The sequence below is a fragment of the Notolabrus celidotus genome, chromosome 22 (genome assembly GCF_009762535.1).
Source record: "Notolabrus celidotus isolate fNotCel1 chromosome 22, fNotCel1.pri, whole genome shotgun sequence".
NCBI classification, from domain to species: domain Eukaryota; kingdom Metazoa; phylum Chordata; class Actinopteri; order Labriformes; family Labridae; genus Notolabrus; species Notolabrus celidotus.
Window position 1 is genome coordinate 21,217,195 of NC_048293.1, and position 21,388 is coordinate 21,238,582.

General features: G+C 40.8%; 1 protein-coding gene across 1 annotated transcript; it reads left to right on the forward strand.

Moving 5' to 3' along the window:
* The first annotated feature begins 12,092 nt into the window (after positions 1-12,092).
* On the forward strand, positions 12,093-20,421 carry LOC117806782 (circumsporozoite protein-like). Its single transcript, XM_034675845.1, has 12 exons — positions 12,093-12,692; positions 12,837-13,008; positions 13,200-13,406; positions 16,438-16,493; positions 17,314-17,406; positions 17,559-19,186; positions 19,360-19,369; positions 19,509-19,522; positions 19,670-19,678; positions 19,834-19,878; positions 19,968-20,099; positions 20,212-20,421. The coding sequence occupies exons 3-6, from the start codon at positions 13,399-13,401 to the stop codon at positions 18,356-18,358; spliced, it is 957 nt and encodes a 318-aa protein (XP_034531736.1). The 5' UTR covers positions 12,093-12,692; positions 12,837-13,008; positions 13,200-13,398; the 3' UTR covers positions 18,359-19,186; positions 19,360-19,369; positions 19,509-19,522; positions 19,670-19,678; positions 19,834-19,878; positions 19,968-20,099; positions 20,212-20,421.
* Positions 20,422-21,388: the final 967 nt, after the last annotated feature.

Genomic DNA, 21,388 nt, shown 5'->3' on the forward strand with positions numbered 1-21,388 from the left:
AGATGAAGTGCGAGACATTAAGTGGCAGTGACTTTTACCAAATATAGCCCCTCATATGATATGCATCAGGGAGCACAACAAGTGACACAGCTGCTGATTCATACCGTCACTGACCACTCTGTGTAATGACCCTTTAAAGCAGCAGATACAAACTTACAGTGTGCATGAACATCCATGTTAATAATGCACAGTTAATGCATCTCTGCCAGGCTCAGGATGTCTGAGCTGCAAACAAACACATCAAAGGTGATCAAGCTCCCCATCGATACCTGACTCCCTTCGGTGAGCTTTGATGCTTCACAGGAAGATCTCCCACGATCTTTACGGTCCCAGGGTGGGCTAAGCGGGGATTTAAAGGTAAACAGCTTCCGTTTGAACGATGTTTTAACTAGTCATTAGTCCTTTTTTTTAATGAGCTCCCACGGGTCTGAGTGTAGGTGAGGGCAGAGGTCGGTTAGTGTGCAGTCAGCTGAAGTTTCACACCTCTGCATGCAGTTTAAAACACAGTTCTTCATTAGCTATTATGTGAGGAGTGTTATTTACACCCCTGTAACATCAGGGATTTGGGCCCCATAAAAATATAATACTAGGCCTCAAAACAATGCAAAAATGATCTCATAATTTTAAGGCTCCTGTCAGTCATGGGCCCTCAGATTTTTCCTTACTTTTCTCTCCCATACAGCGCACGTCGTCACCTCCCCTCCAATGCTAAAGAGCCGTGATGTCATCCCATCGTTGTGCAGGAATCAGAGATATTTACACGCAACTAGCTTCGACACTGCACACTTCTCCAGCCCTGAACTATTATTCGTTAATATCACACTTCGACCGGAGGAACTTTACCCCGGTGCTACATGCGTTTCGACCGGTGGACCCAGGATCTAAATTTACTTCAGGGGTAGATAATCTCCCCTCTAAACACAGCCCCTGCTAGGGGGGGTAGTACTTTTCAAAGGTCCCTGGACTTTACTGCCCTCAACTGGTCTGGTGGTGTAGTGCATTTACTTTTTTTCCCTACATAACCTTTTAGTTCCGGGTAAAGTACAGTAGTTCTGGGGGCTAAAAGACCTCGGAACTCTTGGTCGAAATGTAACCTTACGATCGGTCCCACTCGGTAACATCCTGCATTTGTCGGCGTAAATCAACAGTTTATATCATCTCCTCTGACGTCTTCTCTCTATTCCTCTTAGCAATGATTGCTTTAACATCTTTTCTTCCTGCAGTGGTCAGACTCTATTACCAATAATATATATATATATATATATGTTGTAAGATATGCTTATTTTTTACCTCTTTAATTTTAATTGCTAATAACTTTTTAATAATTGATATTTTAAAGGCTCTTGTTTGCTTTATATTTTTTTGCACTGTCTTCTTTGCTACTGTGACACATGGATTTCCCCATTGTGGGACAAGTAAAGGACTATCTTATCTTATCAACTGCAACATGTGTCAGCTCCAATTTAACAACAAATTGACGCACAAGTACGTAGTGCTCACAACAGCCACGATGGCGTAGAGTCAATGCAGAAGCATAAACTAGCAGGTGCATTATTTGATCCTAATTCAAGACATTTGTTAGTATTGCTTTATATTGTTAATTTAGACTTATTCACTCTTTTAAAAATGCAAAATAATAGAAGGTTAATTATGACATTACAATTCTGCGATTAATTGCCATGTGTATGGAAAATCCGAGTTTTTCAGCCCTGTTATTAAGTTTGTTGTCACGTGCTTAAGTGTCAGTGTTTTTCTGGGTTTGCTTTTCAAACACAGAAGAGCACACAGCCTGGCAGCACACTGGATGCAAATAACCACCACTAAATAAATCTGCAGTATCTGTCTGCAGAGTTTCCTCCATGTTATGATGACGTGATTAAACAACAAGCCTTCAGGCGGGAGAGCAGGAGACATGTCCCTTTAATTAAGCAAAACATCTGTCCGTCAAACTCTCTGCTCTCCACACAGATGACCTCAAGCTCTTCATTTGACTTCATGTGAACACATTAAGAACATACTGCCGTCTGCTTCTTTCCCTCTCACAAGAAAAGCTCATCATTTCCTCCCTTCTTCTGTTGTCATGGCTCCAGTCTTTAAATAACAGTCTGGTCTCATTATTCTGCCTCCACGAAGGCTTTTGCTTTTAGTCTGGCCTCCCACATTGAATGCACTCAGTGGTTCATTTTAAAACATTTTGAAGAATAACAGGAGGTCTTTTTTCCCACAACGTTAGAGGATGAGTCAGTGCAGATGTTTAAGGTCCTGATGAAATTAGGGGAAGAATTACATGAACCTTCAGAATGATCACATCCCTGTGTGATCAGTTTGCAGTGAGGATAGATTGCAACACAAAATACAACACCAGCCTCCCCCAGTGCATGGTTAATAAATGACCACGGACCCTGGTAGAGAGGTTGGTGTTAACAGTTTCTTCTGTGTGTTACAAGCTAGTATGTGTCTACAACATTTGCAGACATAGAATACACACATTTACCGGCCTAATTTATATCTTAAATAAATAAATGTTAATAAACTGTGCTTCATTTTGTGTGTTTTCTGAGTGTTTTCTTATCTTCTGTGTCCGGTCCATCTCCGATCCATCAAGGTTTCCACTCTAATCAATGTGTTAACTTCCACTGGATCCACCCCGTTGCGCTCCGGCTGCGTCTCTGATCAGGCAGGTCAGAGCCCTCTGGATCAGATACACAAGACTTCTATTTTTGCGGGATGCCGGAGCACGACGCATCAATCTCAACAGAGCAGATGGAGCGGGACAGGAAGTCAGGCACCAAAACAAAATGAAAACATCTGGTTAATTTTCAGAATAAAACTCTCTGTGTTATCATCAGATCGTATTTCACTTAACTACAACAACAAACCGTCATGATAAGCGGAGCCAGCCCTGGAGTCAACAGGTCAGAGGTTTTCAGAGGACCAGAAAGACAACATGGATGAGGAGAGGAGGAGGAGAATCCTTGATTCAGTGATTACCGTGGGAAAACCTTGGTCACATGACTCCAGCTCTCAGGCAGTCCTGCTCTGTGCTGCGTTCTGAAAAGGCAGCACAGAGCAGGACTTAAAAAATGACGTCTAGTGAAGATTTATTTCTGGTTGAGCACAGAAAGTCTGTATTGTAACTTTTGTGGTTTAAAATGAAGTTTTTGTGGCTTCAAATGTTTCACTGCAATGTCAGAGAAATGTCTCCCTCGCTGGTGCCGCATACTTCTGACTGACATCGGTTCTTTTCAGACTTTAAGATCAAATCCCTGGGCTCGATTCTTGTTCAGTGTCAGCTCCCTCAGCTTTCTAAGTGTCTGTTCGAAATCACAGCACTCCATCAGGGTCGACTCCACCTCCCTGTGGTGAAGAAATGCATCAGTTCAGGTCTCAACTTCACAGTGAAGTGGGAGATGAGAACACTTTATGAATGGAGTGAGAAACCCTTGGGTGTCCTCACTTTGGATTCAACAGTCCTTCAGACGGCTAAATTATTGATCTTGAGTATTAATCTGCAAAAGCTGCAGGATGGTGACCTTTCAGACGCCCGTTTTCTTTTCAGTCTGTCGGTCTGATGCCGAGCGAGCACTCAGCTTTGCCCGTTCATTGATTGCTTTTCACTCCTCCTCAGCCCCTGCTCGCTCGCAGCTGGTCTCTGCGTCTCGTTTTTAGGGCAGCTCAACTCTCTCTGAGAATATGAACGCTGGAAACCCTTTATATCTCACTTTTTCATTTTTGCAGAGCACTTCTTGTTCAATAATGCAAGGTCTACCTGCAAAGGCCACTGCGGGCAGGCGGGAGGTGAAGAGGTTGTCCTGTCAGGTGAGCTGTCTGAACATATACTGAGCAATGAAAAGGTTCTTATTTATGGACACACAACCGAGGAAAGACAGACTTCACGCTGTACAGCCTAGCAGCGGTGCTTTGAGCAGATCTGGAGTGAAAGATACTTTATGGTCTGAATTTTTTTTTTGTGGTTTCTAGGCATTTTTTGACCAGAGGAATTTTACCCCTGGAACTATGTGCATTTCGACTGGTGGACCCAGGGTCTAAATTTAGTTCAGGGGTAGATAATCAGGGGGTAGTACTTTTCAAAGGTCCCAGGACTTTCGGGGGGCGGGGCCTGCAATGCTGAACGTGTCTGATTGGTAGATTAACCGCAGTGTTTTTATTCCACCCTCCGTCCACAATAACATCACACACATCTGTGATTCACTTGATTTCTCTTTCTTTCATTAGTTTTTATTTCTTCTATCTTTTTTGTATGTGTGTGTACTTTTCAAAAGAAGAAGCTGTGATTCACTTGATTTAGCAGCTTGTAACAGTAGTCTTCTCTCAGCCCACCGTGAATACGTCTCTCCTGGTGTTACGGTTTTAAAAGTGACCCTGTAAACTTGAGGACCTTCAGCTGAACGTGTCAGTGTTTGTGGAGTTTACACAGCTGTTGAAACATGCATCCGGCTGAAAGTCTCTAGTTAACAGGGTCGCTGTTTAAAAAGCACATCCTCAGATGAAATAAACACTGCTTTGTAGTTCTTAATAAAGCCTCTGCAGTGTTACGTGGTCATTGTTGAACTTTTCGGGGTTGAACACTTTTCTAAATATCATTGAGGGCATGATGGAAACTCAATCATATGGTTGAGCTCGCTTCCCACTCAATCCATTTCTTGCAAATTACTCTTCAAAATGTCACCGAGTGTGCAGGGCGGCGGCGAGCATGACAAATCTCTCCTTAAGGGAGGAATGAGAGTATTTGAGCACTTCTGTCTTCCCTGGCTCAGGTCCTGGGAAGACCTCCTAAAATGTCTTCGTGAGTTCGGACATGTGGACAAAACAAACAGGGAGCTAACAGGAATAACGATGAGAGGTCTCTCAGTGTCACATTTGAATGCTAGCCTAGGAGAGTGAATGTTTGAGTGTTTTGACACCACAGAGACGAGGTGACAGAGACATCTCTACCAAAGAGAGGAGAGCAAACACTGTAAACAAAATCTCATTTCTTGAAGTCGATTTAAAAATAAGACTGTGAAGAAGAAAACTTCAGGTGTTTTCTCACCTGTCGCTCGCTTTGTGTCTTTTTCTGTTCACCCCCACGCCCCAGAGCACACACCATCACAGGACTGTCCTTACATCAGATCCAAGTTTGGTCCATCTCCAGTATTCTAGTCAATGTGTTTACTTCCACTGATTCTGCTCTCCAATTCCACTCCAGGTCTGGCAATCCAGAGCCCTCTGTAGCTGCAAGACTTCTACTTTTGCAGGAAACCTGAGCACGATGCATCAATCAGCGGTGGTGCTGCTCCATGCCTTACTTTCATATCTAGATAAAAATGTTGCACTCAGTGTTACACAGACTGAAAATGAGCCATTGAGACAAAGATATCATGTGGTTTTCACACATTTCATGACACTGTTTTAAAATCAGTCCTGCTCTGTTGGATATCAGTCTCAGAGCCATATGTGAAGATGCATGCAGGCTCGCTCTGACAGCTCGCAGTGGAAAGAAGTCTTCAGTAAGTTTGAATTTAAATATAAACTTTCCTTTAGCTGTCTTAAAGTTAACCTAAAACTCACTGCATAATTTAAATGAACCCTCTGTGCAGGGTGCTCAGTGAAAAGATGCTTACTAAGTTCAACAAATTGCTGAAAATGCTTACAAATATTTCCATAATTGCACTCTAAGCAGTTCTATGGATAATATATTCAAATAATATTATAAGTCATGGTTTGAAACAGGAATTCAGCAAAAGTCTGGTTATCTAAGAATCCTCTGTTTCCCCGTTATTGCAGATTATTCTATTAATTTCTTCAAATCCTGCAAACTCACACACAGAAAGTCTCACAACGAAGATTTAAGTCCTGAAAAGAAAGGGAGCAGAAAGCGGAGGGTTAAGTGGGTACCGGTCCAAATTGAGTTCAGCAATGAACGAAGAGGACAAACCTAAATTATTCATGTGCTGACTACCTTTTCATTAATCTGGGAGAAGTAGAAAGTGCTTCACCTCTGCAGGAGTTAATTATAGCTCCTGTAAAGACATAAAGGGATGGAGGAGAGACTAAACTGCTGCAGGTCTGAGGGATAGAAGTCAGTGAGTATGTTGCCTTAACATTAAAGTCCTCGACATGTTGAAGCATTTTAAAATGAGAACACCAGCCTCTATTTGGGTATTATTTTGTCAGAATAAAACTAAAGATGTTGTCTTTGAAGCGTTTCAGGAAGTGCAATTTGAAAATCCATGTTGTGATACCGCTCTTTCTGATCTTTAAAGCCAGAGGATAACGATATGAAAGCTGAGGTAACATATCTGCATTTGCATGGAAAGCAATCCAAACGTTATATAACCACAATGCTTTGCAGCATGATCACTTTAACCTCTGCACTGCCTGGGAAACCATTCCCTGTGATTAGAGAATCAATGGTTCAAATCGATGTTGCATTTGCAGCACAGCATCATTAGGTAAATCCTGCATCCCAAACCACTGAGGTTTCACTTATCATGAGACGTTTAAAGTTATTTAACAGTCGTCCTCTTGTTTCAGAGCGTCTTTTAGTCCGTGTGTCCTGAGCCGTCTCCTGTGGATAACTCCCTCTCAGACAGAAAACTGATCCCACTTCAGGACCGAACTTCACAGACACAAAGCAAAGAGTCCAGAGAGGCTGAAGCCCCGTCCCTGAGAAGAACCACAGCTCCGCCATAGAACCTCAGCCATGGTGGGTATTGATTAGTGGGATTGTTCATTCCGGGTGGATTAACAGCTTTTTGCAATCACACCAGCAGGCATGCATGAAGTTATCTGAGACAGAGGGGGTTCAATCGACAACTTGATACGGACTCATGAGTGCGTGAAAGAAAGAAATCTGTAGGAAAAGAAATGTGGACCCATGAAAACAACATATTAGATTAACAAATCAGAGAACTGCAGAAAATCAAATCAAAAGAATGCTGACTTTAATGTTCTGATTTTTTTCTGCATATTCAGACTATATCTCTTTATTTCAACATATTTATAACTTACTGCACATATTTCAGGTTTACTCTGGTGCATTCTTGCGTTTTTCTGATAGAATTAAACTTTTTGAAAAAGCCCTGCAGGAGTCAAAAAATAATAACATCAGTGGTGGTCTACCAAGCTGTGTTTGTGCTGCTGACTCTGCTGAGTTTATTCACACTTCTCCAGACAAAGCTAACAGTTTTTCGAGCATGCATTTGTTGTAGTTTGTACTCCGGGCTCTGTTGAAGAACGCCTTTATGCATGGGCATGATGCGCTCTTCGACGGTGTTTCACTACAAAGTTATACCGCCGATTACAGGTCTGGTGCTTTCAGTCGTTTTAGCGTTTGACTTTTCTATTTTTAATGGAGCTGTTCTCGTGTAAACAAGAACTCAGAAGGCAAGACATGTCATTAAAGGAGACTACACTGTTGTAATGTTCACTTTGTGTCAAGTTTGATGACTGTCTTTAAACCTTTGAATCAATGCTACGTGTAGTTGCACATATTCACAGCATCAAGAAAAGAGCTGGAGAGAGCATAGAGGTATGAAGCAACTTCATAACATCCACAAAATCCCAACAGACGCTCACCAACTGAGTGACATCAACAGGAAATATAAATACTACCTGCTCCACTTACACATCACTCAGACTTCTTGCGGACATTTCACTCAGACGCTGGCAGGAAAAATTTGGCACACATTCGAGACACCGTGAAAGTTTCAGGAGATTTTCATACATGAGAGGAGCTTTGATTCAAACCAGCAGCTCTAAACTCCTGAGCTGGTGCAAGAAGAACATCTGCCTGGTCTTTTTCCTGCTCTGACATTTTCTTGAACCACATAGATTTCCTCTCTTCTCAAACCGAAGCAGAGAACACAATCTGCAGCACAGCAGAAGCTCTTCTATTAACGTGTTTATCTCAGAGCAGGCATAAACGTGAAAGTCACCTTCTAACCATCGTGTTGCACTAAATCTCAGCTGTATCATGTTATTACACACATGGTTATAGTTGTTTTATCTCTCCTTACATTATAGTCTCTACTGCTGCTGCTGTGTCCCTATCTGTGGATGTATGGTTGACCTTGGTGTGTAAAGATGAAGAGGTTGTTTCGCTGATAATAGAATGAACACACAGACTCAACAGAAGCAGATATAAAGCTCTTATTTGGTGTTACGGGTAAATGGTGATCATCCCTTGTCCTCATCTTAGCTTGTGCTCCAAGCAGGCCCCATATTCAGAGACTATATATGATGCACGTCTCCCTCCGTTCTCTCTGCTCCCCACGTTACCTGTCTCTCTTCATCTTTTATAAATCTGCATCATGAAGTTATTTCAGCAAACTTAAGACCCACTAACTGCAAGTAAACCTCAAGAAAATATGTCCCTTTCTCAGGTGATGTAAACCAGAGTGAAGCCTCTGTGTTATCAACTGTTAACAGTGAAACTGAGACTTGCAAGAAAGACATGAATGGGCGGATTTAATGAACCAAGACTTGATCTAAATATTTTTGCAGATATATCTAGAGATACACATTTCACTGGTTTGAATGCACGGTCGCTCCTCAAGTTGCTAAACCAATTGTAAACAATGCAGAGCAGGGAAATGAAGTCTTGGCTATAACTCGTTTATCTCTAATCCCTGCCTCCACCTGAATTACAGAGAAGACTGCCAATGTTCACAGATGCACACATCATCAAATGAGAGCTGGAAGGTTTCAGCGTGCCCTGAAGGGAATATCCAGACATGAATAGGAGTACAGTGCATGCATGAAAGGGGCTTTATGATTGGTTAGCTCTTTGCATTGAGTGCCCAAAAGTTCCTTTTATTATGACTTGGATGGTTACGATGTTAAAGGACAAGACACCTGAGTTAAACTGAAGCAAAACCTCCTCTAAAAATGGACATAAAGGGTTTGATCTCATGTGTTCCACCGTTAAACTGAAGGATGATACGAGCATATTAATCCTTGTATTACTCAGTGCTCAGAAAAAACAGCTCTAGAGATTAGCTATTACAGAGCGTCACCACTTATTGGCCGTATGTAATTTCATGTCCCCTCCGTCTCTGTAGTGAAACACTCCCACACAGACCAGGAGAGCGATGCTGGAGGTGCTGGACTAACGTGGGAGCAGAGCCTATCATTTAAGGGATCTCTTTCCCTTTGGCGCTGGCTTTAAATACCTCTGTTTAATTACCGTATCATTGACAGGATAATTATCAACTGTTCAGGGAGACTAACAGACCTACACACTACCTGACAATCTGTCACTGCGGGGAGCTGGCTGTCTGCAAAATGATGCTCAAATAATCATCATAAGAGCCTGTTTGCCGGTTAAAGATGACATCAGAGCAGGGCATCAAAGATCTTGACTCCATTTTTGACACTTGCTCCTTTCTGCTAATGCACTCCTCACACTTTAACCGACACCAGAAACACCCCACGGATCAGACATGTCGTGAATTTATGACTCCGCATCGAATCTCTGTTTCTCAGCTTCTGTTTGATATTGTAAACACTTTTCAAAATTATAAGGTTGTTTTAACGGGATGCAGGTATCAGGCTTTGTCACAATCTCCTGTAATCTTCAAGGAGTTATTATTTGATGCCTCTTTGTAGCCTACAGTAACAAACCAGACCACCATCATCAAGACTGACTGTCTGACTCTATTTATTTATTCAGAATCTTTAATGCAAGTTCATGTCTCAATATCTTGGAGTCATTTTATGCATAACTTTAATGTAGATTATCCTCTATCAGAAAAAAGGAGAACTTTCACTAAAATCAGAGTGGAAAGAGAGAATAATGACTGATCGTACTATAGGTAATATTTTGGTACTAACGGCGCCCCATACAAATTCACTGTGAGGCCTAAAGCGAGACAGATATCCCAACCATATAGTCCGACTCCTACGGGTTACTAGCCGGTCTGCCGGACGTAAAAATGTTGGAAAGGCAGTTTTGGAGCCCATAAAGAGATTTCACAACGCTCAGAGACAAAACTGACCCAGTACGGACAAGCTATGCTGCTCTTGTAAAGTCTGTATCGCTTTATGAAGCTTTTATTTTGGTATTTCTGCTAGACGGCAGTGTGAATTTGCATATTAGGCAAATATTTTGGATTGCAGAGCAACATTTAACATTTAGATTTGACATTTAACATTTAGATTTCACACAAACATTAAGATTTAACATGTATCATTAATATTTAAAATGTAGATTTAACATTTAACTTTAAAATTTTAACATTAACATTTAACATTTCACATTAACATTTAACATTTCACATTAACATTTATATTTCAAGCTTAAACTTCAACAGATTGTGGTTGACTGTTGCTCCTGCTGATCACTTCAGTTTTTACTTACACGCATACTTATATATATACACATTACACACATACTTTTCTTACACCTCACACACATTGCTTCTTAATTGTTCACTTCTGTTCTATTTTATGTTAATAAGTTAATATTGTGACTGTAGTTTATATGTGTATGTGTCCCTGTTGGTGCCTCTTGGCCAGGTCATGTTGGTAAATGAGAACTGGTTGTCAAACATTTTTTATCTGGTGAAATAAAGGCCATATAAACAAATATTTAACATTTAACATTAATATTTAGATTTCATATGTATAATTATTTTCAACATTTAAATGTATATTTCAATTCATATTTATGTTCAGCTTTTGGATTTAGCAGTGATTGTAGCTTAAATATATTTTTTACAACACAGTTAAAAGTGAAGAAGATCACAAATATTCCTCTAAATGTGATTTTAAAAAATTACTTTTAAAAATCCACACTATGTATTAGAGCTAAATGTGGAGAAATGTTTTTGTTATTTTCAGCGCGCACAACTTTATTAACGCACCGTCACTGTAGTGCACGCAGGGACGCACAGATATACACCCCAAACTTTCCCATCTCCACCAGTGACAACACCCAGTCACAACGCCAGTATTCCTCTGTCAGTTTCATGGAGTAATCAAGGTTGCATACTATCTTTATCTGAAACATAGATTTAACAGCGTCTGGTCCACTTACCTGCTCAGGTGCTCTCCTGTGTTCAAACGAGGAAACAGAGCGCATCAGTTCCGCAGTAATGAGGCGGCTATGGCGGGCAAAGGGGGGTCACATGATTCCTGCAATTTAATCTTTTCCTTTTGTTGTCATATATGACCTAAAATATGTAGTTAGGGTTGAAATAAAATACCAGATAAAAACGTTTGAAATATGATGTGAAATGTGTGAAGTTTTAACATTTTAAAAAGCCTTAAATATAAGGAAAATTTGCTTTTGTTAAAAGTCATGTAGGTTAATTAATGACGCCCAGTGGGAGGGGCTACAGGGGTAAAAGAGGGCTGCTTTGAACCTTCTTGTCAGTCTTTGTTTGGTCGCACTGAAGGTAAGTACTCAGCTGTGTTTTCATTGGTGTGGATTTAAGAGTGACTGTGGAACTGTTGTGTTGCACTTTGGGAGAAAAGCAAACAATTAAATTCCACTACCACTGCATTTTTCGACCACACTTGTGTTTTCCACTTGAAGTGAATTGTTGAGAGAATTTGAATGTGCACAAAAGTTAACTTAATCAAGATGGTGAGAAACAATCACAGTCTTCCAGCCAGGACTGTAGTTGAGTCACCAAACCCTGAATCTAAATCCAGTCCTGAGTCCCTGATGTTCAAGTCTGAGTCATCAAAGAAGAATCAGGTCAGGTCTGTGGATACCAACCTGAGGGAGAGTTTCCTGTGTTAATGTATTTAAACCTTATTATTAAAAGTGAAACAGAAAACATTTTGCTGGTCAGATCCACCACATATCTGGAACACACTCCCTGAAAGCTGCAGGTCTGCTCCAACTCTCACCTCCTTTTAAATCAAAGACTAAGACCTTTGTATTTACCACTGCCTTCCTATCTTAGCTTATTTTAACTCCCTTTAAATGCTAATTTTAAATTTACTTTAATATATTTGTTATTCTAATTGTGCTCTTTTGTTCTTGTCTGAATGTCTCCAATGCTTTTAATGTTAAGCACATTGAGTCGCCCGCGTGCATGTGCTATACAAATAAAGCTGCCTTGCCTTCTCACAGGTATGGTCTGGATTGTCTGGATCTACGAGACAGCCTGTAGATTTTAAACAGTTTCTGGCTGCAGTCTTCATGTTCCACTGTTTCACAACCAGGAACACAGCAGCACTGGAGGCTTTTCTGGGTAAAAAACAGAAAGTTTCAACTCTGGATGTCTTCCTTTTATGATGTATTGCTGAAATCCCTAGGAAGTAGAAACGGCCACCTGGACCTGTTTGTCCGCTTCCTTCATGGACTCTCTCTGCACTCAAACCGGAGACTCTTAGGAGGCCTGCTGGGTAACACAGAAAACAACCCAGAAATAGATATTAAAAGAGTCATCAACAACCTGAGGAGGAAGAAGGTGACAGCCACCCCTGACAGAAGCATCAACATCTTCCATTGTCTGATGGAGATAAACGACCACTCGGTTCATGAGGAGATCCAAAGGTTTCTGAAGTCAAAGAGAAGACTAAAAAAGAAACTCTCCATGATCCACTGCTCTGCTCTGGCCTACATGGTGCAGATGTCGGAGCAGGTTCTGGATGTTACATCTGAGGTTGTACAGCACAACAAACGAGGGACGACAGAGAATGGTTCCAGCTGTGAGGAACTGCAGGAAGGCACAGTAAGTAAAAGCACAGTGAGTTTTTACCTGGTTGTGGAATAGTCTCTTTTTTATGATGCCTCCTCATGAGCTTAATGACTTTATAAGCGACAGATTGGTTCTTTCTTTACACGTGATTTAATGACATGTTTCCTTTTATAACAGACTGTCGTACTGTGAGCTCTCAGAGATTCACTGTGAAGTTGTGGCCTCTGCTCTGAAGTCCAACCCTTCACATCTGAGAGAGCTGGACATGAGTGACAACAAGCTGAGGGATTCAGGAGTGATGCTGCTGTGGTGGACTGGAGAGTCCACATTGTAGGCTGGAGGTTCTGTGGTCAGTTCACTGAAAGCTCAGTTTTTTTTTACTTTACATAGTTTAGTGGTAGAAGAAATTAAAGACTTTGACAGGGAGGTTTGAGGCCTCTTCTTAGCTCTATTGACTGATTCTATAAAACTGTGGAAAAAAATAATGCTGTACGAATTATTATAAAACCTGTTTGAATTTTAAATCTTTATTTTCTTCAGTTTGAGGGAATGTGGTTTGTCAGATATCAGCTGTACCTTTCTGGTCTCGGCTCTGAAGTCCAACCCCTCACACCTGAGAGAGCTGGACCTGAGCTACAACGACCTGCTGGGTTCAGGAGCGGAGCTGCTGTCTGATCTTGTGAAGAGTCCATTCTACAGACTGGAGACTCTGAAGTCAGTGCAGCGTAGAGGTTCGGTGATGCTGGAGTAAGTAAATCTGATATGACAGCAAAGACAGTCTTTTCTAACCAGCTCTAAGCCTGGGGCAGACAACTGTTGATGCTGTAGTCTGAAGTGCTCTGAAGTCATCAGTGTGTATTCCTCCTGATGTGATCGTCAGAGTGTGTGTGGACTGCTGTCCTTACACACACTCTTCAGACACACTAATATGCCTTCTACCTGGAACCTCCATTTGAATTTATTTTGTCTCTTTTTGTTGTTCTGTACCCAAACCCATCACTGTTCTGATTATGACAATGAAAGATTGTCATCAACTCACAATGGTTTCTTTTATGAAAATGAAGTAGTACTGGTAATCTGAAGGAAAGATAATAACTATTGTTTCTCTAATAATTGGTTTTGATTTTCATGCCTTTATGTAGGCTATTTGAAAAGTATCCTGATGATTAGGATTAACTGGTCACAGTTGTCCCATGACCCCTCTATGGTTTAGCACAAACATGATCTGCAGATTCATGGAAAATGTATCATTCAGGTGTAAAACAAATTTACTGCCAATAAATCCCTGTGACTAAATGAAAATAGACGTCAGACAAGAAGGTCAGGGTACACAGGAGTGAACATGAGGTGGGAAATGAAGAAAGAAATAGCTAGAACATCAGAGAAGGTTGGCAATGCCAATATAATCTGGTAGAAGAAGAATTATAAAGAAATGATTTTCACGAGGTACAAGGAGGAAGACAAGTGTTGATAATCATGAGGGATTTACTTTTAATTGTAGGAATAAATATGAAGATAGGATATGAAGATTTGTTTTGTGGGAATGCTCTCATAGAATGCCAGAGAAGTAAAGAGTGAGTAAAGGGGTAGGATTAGATAAGTTTTAACCTCTTCCTACTCCTTTTCCCACATGTAAAGTAAAATGTTACAGTGCTTGCTAATGGAACTGATTGATTTGGGGTTTTTTATGTCATAACTATGACTTACTATTTCATATTTCGGACTTTATTAGTCTCATAATTATTATTTTTAAAGTTATAATCATAACTTCTTATTTAAGAATATGAACATGACTGTTTGATTGTTTTTTTACACAGCAATAGTCAGTGTAATGTATTATGTATATAAGACCTGTTCGTCATGCTAAGCTTGAACTAACTACATCAAGTTGCTTCATCTTCTTTTACCTGATTAGACAGCCTATAAATTACAAACTCTCAAAGCTTTACTGCCAGACTCAATGCTATATTTTCAACACCACCATAGACTGAATGCAGTATGAGTACATGTACTGCCATCTAGTGGATACATCACATATTGCAAACAGTGTCCTCCAAATGAAAAGTCAGAATGAGGCTTTATTTGGGCTGAACGAGTTTGTAGAAGTTTAACTCCTTCAGTATTTGAAATGAACTCGGGGAGGTGTGTCATGTTTACTCAAAGAGCAGAAACATAAAGGGACGCTTTAAATTGCCTTTGCTGTGTTACTTTCAGCCTTTGGCTAAGCGTGGTTGGATGATCTTTGTTTTCACTTCAGATGTGGAATTTATTTTTATTTCTGATGGACTATATGTAAAAAAATTTTTGTCATGATGTCTGCTGCAGATCTTATGTCCTCTGGATAATGAGTAGAATTTGAAATTTCAATCTGAATTATTTACAGTTCTTTTATTAAAAAAAGAAATCAAACGCAGCAGCTCGGTCACACGTGGCTCTGTAATTCAAATGACCCTGGTTCATTTGAATGTGTAATAGAAGAGTATTTTTTAACTCCTACTAAGAAGTGTGCGCCCTTTTGATTTGAATGAGGAGCGGTTCAAATGTTGTACAAGCCGTGCGTAAAATTACGCACTGAGCATAAATTTAAAAAAAAATCCCTGCAGGTGATGACTTATTAGAGAAAACTTTCAAACTATTGTCAGCTGCACCTCTGAGATCAGCCAAACGCAAGAACATGTTACATGTGTGAATATGGAGAGGTCTGAAGCGCGCGCCTCAGCCATAAAAAAGGATAATAACGCGCATCATGTGTCTCTGAAGTTTTCAGCTTCCAAACGTTTACAATTTACACAAACATGTATTATTCTTCTCTCTGTTGTGGGTTTTTAAGTGTGTGGCTGAGTTTATATTATATAGTTCATATTAATAAAAGTAAAGTTGACAATAGAGCGAGTGTGTTTTTATTTCATGTACACATTCAGGTTCTGCAGAGTCCCACAGCCTAAATACACAATAAGATCATTAACATCATCACTAATAACCAGAGCCGTGGGAAGTGGCTTTAAGTTGAGGGTGCTGTAGTAAGAGGTGCAATTTTTTTTTTCTTTTTGCATTTAGGTTACTTATGCAACTGATAGGCTATAGCTCACATACATTTTATTTTTATTTATCTGGTTTGAATACAAGCTTTCAAGAGAACTTTTCATTCAAAATTCACAAATTGCAACTTCCCCGTTGTACAGCAAAGAGCATACAAGCCAAACCTGGTAAAACAGGCCCAAAAGGCAGTAAAGCGCATTGAACAGAACTTATCCAAATACGTTCCGTTTTTAAGCAGGCACACACACAGGGCCCATGCATCGGGTTATTTTAAAATGAATAATTATTTAAAATTGCTATAATTATTTCTCAAATCTTCCTCAGGCATTACATTTTCAGAAAATAATACAATGAAAAAAAAAACGGATTTATTGTGTTAATGTATTTATTTCAACTTATTTATGCATCCAGATAAAAATGTGTGATGCCTTTTCCAACAGTGGGTGCTGCAGCACCCTCAGCACCCCATGCTAATAACACACAGCTGTATTAATCAATGCCATCCATATTCTGTCAGTGGATGTCATGGTAACCAAATGGTGACGTTACCAAGTGATCTCTCTTTTGCACTTGGACTTGACCCGAAGTAACCCCGGTGCGAAATCTCTCTGCTGGAAACTGAACTTTTGGTGAAAGTGATCAGCTGAAAAAGCTTTTGTTGGAGAACTTGACCAGAGGAAACATCGAGGAGGAAACTTTTGGAAACCTTCAGTTGGTAAAAAAAAATATCTTTTTACAGACTGTTCATGGAGGAGTACCTGAGGGCCAGAGACAGGTGGTGGATGGAGTATGCTGGTAAGATATCTTTAAAATGACAAGTTTTATTACCGAAAATGATCTATTACATTATTAAAACACGATCCATGAGGAAAAAATGCTGATTTTATGTCTGTTGAAAGTTAAAATGTGACTTTTTCATCGACGTTTTGTGAAATGAAAGTGATTTGTTGAGGAGGTTCACACAGAGGATGTTTTTTGGTGTGAAATAACTTTAAAATCATATTTTTGGGAAATGTAAAGTTTCCCGGGAATGTAAACACGTGTTAACTTTGCTGTGGTGCTTTAAAATGTTGTTATTTTTGTTTAATAGTTTCATTTTTCCGACATTTAAAGCTTAATTTGAGTAAATCAAAGATGGCGACTGGGCTGTTTTTTAAAAAATGCTTAAAATTAGTTATATTTTCGTCACCATGGAGATGATAGAACTTTCAGGGAGGTGAAGTCAGAATGTGATAAATGCTAATAAATATGCTAATAAAGCCCTTTGAGTTGAATTGAATTGAATGTGCATATGTGAACAAACTCAGCCCTGTGTCTGTGTGAATGGGTGATTATTATTATGAAACATTAGAAGATGAATGAAGCAGAGTTAGAGAGTCAGAACATCAGTGTGGTCTGAGAGAAGGAGATGAAGTGAAATCAAGTCTGTTACTGTGTTTAAAACCAGAGCTGTTGAGTTCAGTCATGATGTTACAAGATGTGTTGTATTAAATGTCCAGAACTAATCTATCTGACTTGACATGAACCCAAAGCATACATCACAGCCTTACACCTTATTAACCTTTAAATAAATACATGAGTCTAAGTGTGCAATATGTGAACCTTTCCCCCTCAGACGGACTCATCTGGCCCAGGAACGACTTCATCGAGCATCCCGATGCTGACGACGAGGAGGAGATCGACGACGTGGGTCTGGACGATGGAGGAGGTGAGGGGGATGATGGTACTCGCAGGTTAACTGGAGAGGAGCACACAGTCTGCATCACATGATGATGTGTTCATTCTGCACACGTGATCTCCTGATTCAAGGTGGAGTCACTGTACTTGTCTCTGAACACGTCTTTGCTTTGTTGCACACAGATGGAGAGGAGGTCCAGGTCGCTGGTCTGGAGGACGGGGAAGAGCTGCAGGTGGCCGAGCCTCAGGGGGACGATGGAGGCGCTGACGCTCCTGACAGGTTTGAGCGTCCTGACAGCCGAGGAGAGGAGGAGAGAGAGGAGGAGCTGAATGATGCCAGACCTCCCTCCCCTCCTCTGCTGCAGGAGGGTCCTGCTGAAGCTGCTGCTCCCGTTTACCCTATTCCTGTTCATGCTAACCCCTATGCTTCACCCTTTGCTTACCCCTATTATGCTCCTTATGATAACCCCTATGCTGCACCCTATGCTCACCCCTATGCTCACCCCTATGCTGCACCCTATGATAACCCCTATGCTCACCCCTATGCTGCACCCTATGATAACCCCTATGCTCACCCCTATGCTGCACACTATCGTAACGCCTACTCTGCTGCTTATGGTCCTACTTTTGGCTACCTCAACCCTCCTTTCGCTCCTCTTGCTAACCCTAATCTTCCTCCTTACGTTGTTCGTCCTGCCGATCCTCTGGATTCTGATTCTGACTATTCTTCTGATTCTTACGATTCTTCTGATTCCTCTGAGCTGCAGATCCCTCAGCTGGAGCCAGAGACCCTTGGGCCCCTGACCTCTGAGGAGTCCGAGGAACTCTTCTTCAGCTGTGACGAGTCTCTGGAGGAAGACCCTGCGTCTCCATCCACGTCTGGCCCCGGCTCCTCCAGGAAGAGAGGGAGGGACGAGAGCGAGGAGGACGAGGGACCTGCTGCAAGGAGGCCGAGGTGGTTCGATGACAGGGACTCCGACTGACTCCACCTCGTCTTCTCTCTTCCTCCCCACAGCACAGGTAGGTTTCTCTTTACAGGATGCTGCAGTGACCCTTCTTTCTTCTTCCTCTGCGTCTGTATCCAGGGACAGCCCTCGCGTCTGGCGGGGCTGAAGACCCTCGTGGTAGCGTCTTGCACCAGGGGGCCCTTTTGTTCCATTTCCACTTCCTGTTGCGCGGTGGCTGGGTCGGCTTTTCTTTCTTTGACCCTGTGAGCAGGTCTCTGCGTCTGGCTGGACCTGTTAGATCTCAGGTAGCCCTTGCGTCTGGCGGGGCTGAAGACCCCTGTGGTAGCGTCTTGCACCAGGGGGCCCTTTTGTTCCATCTCCACTTTCTTTTGTGCGGCGGCGGCTGGATCGACTTTTCTTTCTTTGACCCTGGTGGGCAGGTCTCTGTGTCTGGCGGGACCTGTTAGATCTCAGGTAGCCTTTGCGTCTGGCAGGGCGGTCGACCTTTACCGTGCGTGTAGCCTTTGCGTCTGGCAGGGCTGGAGAGGACAGAAGGAGACCTGGCCGTGCCTTCAGATGGACTCACTCTCCCTGGTCACAGCATTAGAGACTCTTACTGATGGAGCCATGACTGGACCACACAGGGAGAGAGAAGAAGAAGAAAAGTGGTAAGTATGAATATCTGACACGTGGAGGACAAGACTGAGAAAAGGTAAGAATTAACTCATTCAAATGTCAGCCCTGAAATCACTTGGCACTCAAATGTACATCTGCATATCCAAACAATATAATTTACTGAATAATGAACAATGATTTCTCTCACTCACCTCGTCTGATCTCATCCGTACAGTTGTGGACAATAAAGTAAGTCTTATCCTCTGACTCTTCCTGAAAGTGATGGATGGTGAAAAATCAAACATGTAGCTTCACACATGTCTTCATATTTATCACACATTTGGTGTTTTTGACTCTTTTACTAACTATTATTATCTTCTTATCTTTTTGAACTCCTCCACATGCGCTGCTGCCGATCACAGGATGAGAAAAGTACGAGCCTCTGGATTATAATTAGTGATGTAGAATAATCTTAATTATAAACACTGATGTAGAAGTACATGTTAAATGTTTAAAGATCACTTCTCTCACTAACCATGTTGTCTTATTTTCTCTCCTCTCACTCATCCAGCTATAAACACTAAAGTAAGAACGAATGAAAAAGACAAAGAGTCTAAATATTGTTATTTATGTTCAAACATTTATGTGTTTCAAAGATGGTCGGTCTGATGTACTAACATTATTTATCTCTCTTCTCTTATTTCACTCCGACTCACCTTTACTGTCCACCAGACAGTAAAGGTGAGTCTCCATCCAGGTTAGTGTAACGTCTGTTATTATCACAGCTCACCACACAGAGCAGCTTTCTATATAAATATTATTCATTAACATTATTGTGGATGTCTTACTGACCATTATTTGTTGTCTCCTCCTCTTCTCTTCCTCCACCGCCTGAGATGTTGCCGTTCACATAATGTGCAAAACGGGGACTTTCACAAATGGTGCATTTTTATACATGAAAATGATCATTCTTTATGTCACATGTATTATTTTTTATTCTAATATTTGTCTGAGTATGTCTTAATTTCAGAGCATCACCTCCTGATGTTGATCCAGATGTTTCCTTGATGACGAAGAAGAAAAGCTTCCTCCAGATGAGATGAGAGATGCCCGACTACACGACGGAGAGCAGAGGCTTCCCGTGTTTCAGTCCACTGAGAGAGTGAGCAGAACTTTAAAGGAACATTTCTCCTTCTTGGAAATATTTCTCTCTTCTATTTCTGACACCTCCTGAGAGAAGGATGTGTGCTCATGACGTGTTTCCGATTTCACAGCGAAGGACTCTTCCTGGGTCTCTGGTTCTCCTTAGAGTGGACGTGAGTCAAACCACACAAAGACGACAGCACCAGTTTGAAGATGAAGCTCTGGCAGCACAGCAGTCCTCTGAACACTCTTGAACCTCCTTCAGCTCCAGACTTTCTGCTCTTCACTTCATGATGATTTTAAATTCAATCAAATAAAACAGAAACTCTGACATGTGAAATTATCTTGTGGTCTGAGAGATCCTTCAGCCTCACTGAAATGTCTGTTAAAACAGATGTAACATTATTTTTTATGAATACACACAGGGGAGAAAATGTTGGATTTATTGAACATTTTAATTTGCCAAAGGTAAAATTCCCCCTGAGGGGCAGATGGGTCAGTTGTCCTGGGCCCTGGACTGGGCTGGAGTAGTTTAAAAAACTTGGTGGGGGGACCTCAGGAGTTAACCTGTCAGCTGGCCTGCCCAGACTAACTAATATTATATATCCATTACAATAATACAAATTCTCTCAAAAACATTTTTGAGAGAACTTCTCAACTAACTATAAAGACATGTTTTCATGTTGATTTATCTTACTTTGCAAATATATTTTCAAATACAAAGAAATACTGAAAATTATCTTTTTAGTGTGTACCAAAACAAAAAATGAAAAATTTTAAATTACTATCAGGAAACAAATGGGAAAATAAATCTATTTTTGCAGAAGTCTGCAGCAGATTTTCAAATTCATCCATCAACCTGACACAACTACAGTATTCATGATGGCTACAGTCAAATGAATCACTTTCATCTGTGCTTAAAGCATATAAAACACTTTTCCACATGTTTGTTAAAATTAATTTAAAATAAGAATTTATATTTTTATTTATTTTATGGACTTTATGTACATTTCAAACATTTCACTGCAGCTTTACAGTTTCAGATATCACAGGACATCGTGCTGGCCTCCTGTCCGTTTGGTGAAACTTGAATTTATGGATTTTCCATATGTTATATATCCATGACATTAATCCAAATTAATGACTAACATATTTTTGGGAGAAAAACTATTCAACTAACTAGAAAAAAACATGTTTTCATGTTGATTTATCTGACTTTGCAACTATATTTGCAAATGTTAAGAAATAAAGATAATTTGTCTTTTTAGTTTGTACAAAAACAAAATATGAAAAATGTTAAATTGCTAT